The following is a 6287-nucleotide window of genomic DNA, read 5'->3' as shown; positions in this document are numbered from 1 at the left end:
GGGACACAGGAACAGAGACAGCGAGTGTGTGAGCTACATGGAAGTGCCCAGATATCCACACAATGCAATCAACTCAGCCCCAAGTGTGGTCAGAGAGAACAGGAAGGGAAGAGGAGGGGAGAGGTACAGGAAGATCCCAGGGGGACAGGGAGAAGAGGAAGGTGACGCGGGAAGAGAGGAGTGAGGCGAGGCAGCTGGTGGGAACAGCATGGGCTCCAGAGGAACCCAGCTCCCGGGCTTTGCAGCCATTCTCACTCAGCTGGCTCCTTGAGGGTGGCCTGCCCTCTGGCCACTCCCCTGCCACAGTCTCAAGCCACCCACACCCAGCTCAGAGCGCAGGGAGAGCCATCCAGCTGAAGGGTGAGCATGCCCCTCAGAGAGTTCACCCAGAGAACGGGGTCTCTGTTCCCCGACAGACATGGGCTGACGTGCAGGTACCCCTGCAAAGCCCAACTGCCACCAGTACACAAACGTGTGCACCCCCATGTCCAGCTCCATGTCCCCATGTGTCCTCTGAACACCCGAGGCATCACTTGGGCACAGCAAAGTTGGTCCAAGCCACCTCCTCCTGCAGCCCTAGCAGTTCCCGGGCGTGGCTCTGCAAAGCTTTTCTTTTCCAACCTTGAGGTTGCTGTGTGGGATCTTTTGGCTGGGCTGCCTGCACTGAGAGTGGCCAGCCAGACTCCAACAGCCTGAACTCCCAAAGGCAAGGTCTGGACCCTGACACTGCAAGTGGCCCAGAGCCTCCAGCTCATTCTGCAAACCCTGCTCTGCCAATGAGAAATCCACCTTATGGGTTTGGGGTATAGGGTTGTCTTTTGGTTTATGGGTGTGCACCTTGGGTGTGTCTGTGTGGCTCTGGGTGTCATGAGGCACCTAGCAAGCTGGGTGTGCTAAACCAAATGACAGTTCTCCAGGTGTGACATATGGAGCCTATCCCTCACCAGCTCAAACGCTATCTCCTCCTTGAAGCCTCCCTGAGGCTCAGCTGAAGCAACCACAGCTACCAGACTGAAGCTAAGCCTTTACTTATTTGTCAATTTCATTCATTCATATATACAAAACTATATATAGCACAGCACCCACTGTGGTGGACAGGCCACAAGGTGGCCTCCCACGATCTCCATCTCCTTGTGTCTGTGCCTTTGTTGAGATCTCTTTCTCAAGAATGTGGGTGGGACCTGGGACTTGCTTCTGATAGAACGAGGCATCCGGGGTCTCTGGAGCCCCTGGAACATTGTTAAGGCCCCTCCTTATCCAACATCTACAAGAATTTCCATCCTGAAAGACCATTCCCTGAGCCATCATTGAGGACTAGGGACAACAGTGAAGTCCCCTAGCTACCAACACATCAGCACAACTGGATCATGGGCTAAGGCAGGATGTGAGGGGCTTCCCGAGCTCCCTCTGCTGTACCATGCAAGGGGCGAAGGGGCCCCGCTTTGTTCCGCCTTCTCAGAAAGGCAGGGCTCTTCATCTACCGGCCTAAGTCACTAGCACAAGCCCCACACATAGTAGGACCGCCACCAGTGTTTATTGATCAAAGAATAAGGGACTGATTTATTTTTTTTATTTTATTTTTTTAAATTTTTATTTATTTATGATAGTCACACACACACAGAGAGAGGCAGAGACACAGGCAGAGGGAGAAGCAGGCTCCATGCACCGGGAGCCCAATGTGGGACTCGATCCCGGGTCTCCAGGATCGCGCCCTGGGCCAAAGGCAGGCGCCAAACCGCTGCGCCACCCAGGGATCCCTAAGGGACTGATTTAAAAAAAAAAACACACGAACAAGGATGCTGTGCCTATTTCCAATGGAAAGACCATTTTGCCAGGAACCAGGGGACTGAGAGTGTCGGCCGGCAGGTGATGCATGGAGGAACCAGGAGTAGCCAGATTTCTCTGTGGATCGAAACACAGAGCTGGCTGTCCCGACATGCTTCCTACCTGAGCAAAGCTGGTACTTGTGGGGACCGGTGTGTCCTTTCATGGTGGGAGAGAGGTGCTGTGGGGATTTAAGCGGCAGAGCTACATGCCCAAGGCTGCAGTGTAGAAAGAGCATCTTCCCCATTCCCACCAGTTCTCATCTGGTGAAAGCAGAGAAGGGAACAGGGAGCCTTCAGCGGGTTAAATTCAAAATAAGGTGAAACAGAGCCCAGGGAAGGATCTCCATGGCGGGCAGCCCAAGGGCTAGGGTTCTCCCTACAGAATATTTCTGGAGTTTCTGCCCCACCCCCACCTCCTTCATGCACCAACTGCCGCTCCTTGATACCTGCAAGTTCTTCCACGAAGGGACAAAGGCTGTCAGCGCACAGTGAGGAACCTGGCATTGAGTAAAGCGTACCGGGAGAGGTAAGGAAGGGAAGGGAAGGGAAGGGAAGAGAAGGGAAGGGAAGGGAAGGGAAGGGAAGGGAAGGGAAGGGAAGGGAAGGGAAGGGAAGGGAAGGGAAGGGAAGCAAGTTCCCATGAAGTTCCAATGAGAACCTGTGCATCCTGGCCTCTGCTTAACGCTTGTGGGAGGGGCCGGGCCTGGGGCAGGGCTGGGAGGGGGCCAGGGCGGGGCCAAGAGGGCCGGGGAGGGGGGGCCTGGGGCGGGGCTGAGGCGGGGCGGGGCCGGGAGGGGCGGGGCGGGGCCAGGGGCCGGAGCGGAGCGGGGCGAGGGGGCCGGGCCCAAGGGTGGGGCGGGGCCAGGGGTGGGGCGGGGCCGGGGAGGAACCTTTCTTCGCGCTCCCGTGGGACTGGAGTCCTTCAGGCCTGGGCGCTGGGGACAGAAGCGGTGGAGGCGGCTGCTCTCAGCCAGCCCTGACACCCCCACTAACTAGAGAGAAAACGAGGGCTTCCCCGTCCTTCATGCCAGCTCCTCTCAGCAAAAGGAATAAAACGGCTCACTTCTTTTTATCGCCCACAGATTTCTCGGGAAATGGGCTATTAGTTCCCCTAATGTAAAGATAATAGGCCCGTCCCCCTTGGCAAATGGCACAGACATTTGTGTTGTGGTACAAACACAGCCACAGAGCCTTCAGAAAGCCTCTTGGGTGGAGGATGGGGGCCGCCTGGGAGCGGGGGCGGGGGGTGCGGGCGGCGGGTGCTGCGGCAGCCCCCACGGTGAGTCGCCGGTGCCCCAGGAGAGGTCACACCTGACCCAGGTCACCCTCAGAGGCAACCGTCCCCTCCTCCTGGCCGTGGGGGCAGAGGCTGGTGCGTGGAGCACGAAATGCTCTGGCTGAACGAGGATCTCTGCTACCAGCATGCTCACAGCAGAGACCTGGCCAGGCCGAGGCCCCCTCTGCTACAAGGCGCCGCCCTGGATGGCGCCGTCTTCATGACTAGGACCCTCACAAACATCTTGGGAGGAAGTGGATGCTGATAGCATTGCCTGACTGGTAATCACAGGCTGATGAAAAGGCGACTACAATGTGAAAACTCAGGTTAACTCATGCTCACCCTCCCACCCTTGGGTTACATGGGGAATCCTCCTCTCTCTCCTGCCCTCACATAAAGGTTGAGACAGCCTCTGGCATCATAAGGCAACCCTTAGACAACACAGGGTTTAGGGGTACGGACCCCTTCCTCCTGCCCCATATAGTCAAAAATCTGCATATAACTTTTGACTTCCTCAAAACTTAACTACTAAAAAGCACCTGTTGATCAGAAGCCTTACCAACAACATAAAGTGGATTAACACACATTTTGTATGTTGTATTATATACCGTATTCCTGCAATAAAGTAAGTGAAAGGAAAGAAAGTGTTAAGAAAATCCTAAGGAAGAGAAAATACATTCACGGTGCTGTACTGTATTTATCAAAAAAAAATCCACCGAGTGGACCGGCACAGTTCAGACCTGTGTGGCTCAAAGGCTCAACTGGTTAATGAGCCCCCTCAAACCAGCGACAAACCTGAGCACGAGACAGGTGTAGTACAGTAACCAAAGTCACGCGGCAAGACCACAGCTGAGCTGGGACCGGAATCGGCTCCAGGGCCCCATGCCAAAGATAGGGGGCTTCCAGGGAAGCGGCCCTGCGTGTTCCTTTCAGGACATTGTCCTCATCGCCCCTCCGTCTCCATCACAGAATGACTGCAGTAATAGCACCTTAGGGACTTGGGAAGACACACTCTCAGGGAGCTATCCGCCCCCTCATACACAGGCTCGGGGGCTCCTCAGCCCCTGGCAAGGGCCGCTGTCTCACACCAGAGCAGAGGAGAGGCCCAGCAGTCCTGTAGCCTGCGAGACGGGCCTCCCATGGGAGCCCAGCGTCCTGTGAGGTGGCGGCTTTGCCTGGGTATCTAGTCACATGGGCTGCACTCTCTTTCATGTCGCTGCTTTACTTGTCACATTTCCACCCTGTCTGTCCATCCAGGCTGCGTGCTCTGTGGGGGCAAGGATGTCGACTGGCACCATTCTTGGTCCTGGGGAGCCTGGGCAGTGCTGGGCAGGGAAGGGGGGCTCGGGGACGCCCACCAGTTGATGAGACTTGGTTAGGGGGTAAGGCAGGGGTCACACTGACCACAGTGAGTGTGCAAATGACATTCTCTGCCTAAGCTCTGGTTTCCAGCTATTCTTGGTCTGCATGTGTCTCCCTAAGAATCAGGGCCTGACACACAGTAGGTACTTTCCTCCCACCCCTGCCTCTGCTAGCCCTGCCCTGAGCTGTGGAAGCACAAGCAGATGTCAGGGATGGCCTCATGCAGAGGTCGAGGGGCAGCTACCCAACACGCCTCATCTCTTGGCTGTCAGACATCTCAAGGATAGGTGTCATGGCCTGGGGACAGACAGACATGAACTCACATTATCTGTCTTTCTGTCCCAAAGGAGAAAGAGGGTCTGTCTAAAGGCCACGGAGACTCTGGACAGGAGGTTTACTGACAGCCTGGGAGGTTGCCCAGAAGGAGCTGTCCAGCCCAAGCTGGGGTATCTAGCCCAGGTGGGCGTATCCAGAGGGGGTGTTCAGCCCAGGAGGAGCCATGCAGCCCAGGGAGGGGTGTCCAGGCTAAGCAGAGGTGTCCAGCCCAGGAAGGCAAAGCAGCCTTTGACCACCCCTTTAGGCCAGAACTCCTTCAAGGATGGTAATGGGGGTGGAATCATACTATGTTTCACAGGGGGTAGCACAGGCCCAAGAGCGGATAGAGGTGTCCACAATCCCTCCCGCTGCTCTGAAGTTTTAAGAAGGAGTAAGAATGCAAATGCACCAGCAGGAGCCAAGTGGGGAGTCGCCAGGGACCACAGAAGGATGAGGCCAGGCGAATTTGAGCATGCAAATGAGTAAGATGGGCCAGTTTACTGATCAGCCTTCCTGTCCTCCTTGTCCTCCTTGTCCTCCTCCCCTATCTCCTCTTCCGTCTCCTCCTTCTTGTGTTGGGGCTCTGAGGTCTCAGCCTCAGGCCCCCTCTCCCCTGCGGGCTCCACTAACGGCTCCTGCAGCAGGAGGTACTGTGCCAGCTGCTCCAGGTCCCCCAGGCTTATCTTCTGCAGGCGCTCCTGATGCTCCCGCCTCAGCAGCTGCAGCACTGCCTTGGTGTCATGGGGCTCAAAGTGTTTGGCCAGGACCAGGCCCAGATGGTGCCACAAAGGCTGTGGCTGGTGGGCCTCCGCAGCTGCCGTCTTTGCCAAGGGCCGCATGATGACATTGATGGAGGCATTGGGCCCGATGCAGTAGTCAGAGAGACGCTTGTCATCAGCCAGAAGCTGGCCCCGGAAAAGCAGGTGCTGCTGCTCCTCGGGCACCTGCAGTCGTTCCGACACCAGCTTCTTCAGCATGGCCACGCTCTCTTGCCCGGACACCTTCAGGCTGCATCTCCGGCCCAGAAGCAGCTTGACTGTGAGAATCATGGGGCCAAGAATAGAATCAGGAGGGATCCATGCTCTGCGGCTGCTCCGGGTTAAGGGCCAGGGCAGGAGAAGGTGGCTTCTCCCTATCAATGGAGGGCAGTGGTCCCAGGAGGCCAGGTGGCCCAAACGGACAGCCATTGGCTGAAGCGCTGTGACATCACAATGCTGCGGGAGGGCTCATTTTGAGAGCAGACCTTTGGGGGAGTTAGAGGGACTTGTTCAGCACGGGACATCCTTCCTCCATGAAGGGAGAGAGGAGAGTCGGACTGAGAACAGAAGAGTCCAAAGGGACAGGGTAGCAGAAGGAAGTAAGTCCTCGTCGATTCCTGGGTGCCTTCTTTGCCAGGACCTTTCCCCAAAGAGAGATGGGATCACAGTGGACACCTGCTACCCTCATGAAGCTTTCAGTCTAGTGAGCCGGCTAACATTGACTCATCAAGCATCTTCTTTCGGTCAAGC

At 56.4% G+C, this 6287-nt stretch overlaps 1 protein-coding gene across 1 annotated transcript; it reads right to left on the bottom strand.

Moving 5' to 3' along the window:
• Positions 1–5276: 5276 nt before the first annotated feature.
• On the bottom strand, positions 5277–6062 carry UBL4B (ubiquitin like 4B). Its single transcript, XM_055340648.1, has one exon. It carries the CDS (start codon positions 5964–5966, stop codon positions 5277–5279), a length of 690 nt encoding a protein of 229 aa, XP_055196623.1. The 5' UTR covers positions 5967–6062.
• Positions 6063–6287: the final 225 nt, after the last annotated feature.

This window comes from Nyctereutes procyonoides, unplaced genomic scaffold (genome assembly GCF_905146905.1).
Source record: "Nyctereutes procyonoides isolate TBG_1078 unplaced genomic scaffold, NYPRO_anot_genome, whole genome shotgun sequence".
Taxonomy (NCBI): Eukaryota; Metazoa; Chordata; class Mammalia; order Carnivora; family Canidae; genus Nyctereutes; species Nyctereutes procyonoides.
The sequence above is the reverse complement of the archived record's forward strand: the minus strand, read 5'-3'. Positions and strand labels throughout refer to the sequence as shown.

Bases quoted from the DNA above. Each gene is read 5' to 3' on its own strand.
- UBL4B (XM_055340648.1), bottom strand. From the start codon at position 5,966: ATGGCTGTCCGTTTGGGCCACCTGGCCTCCTGGGACCACTGCCCTCCA.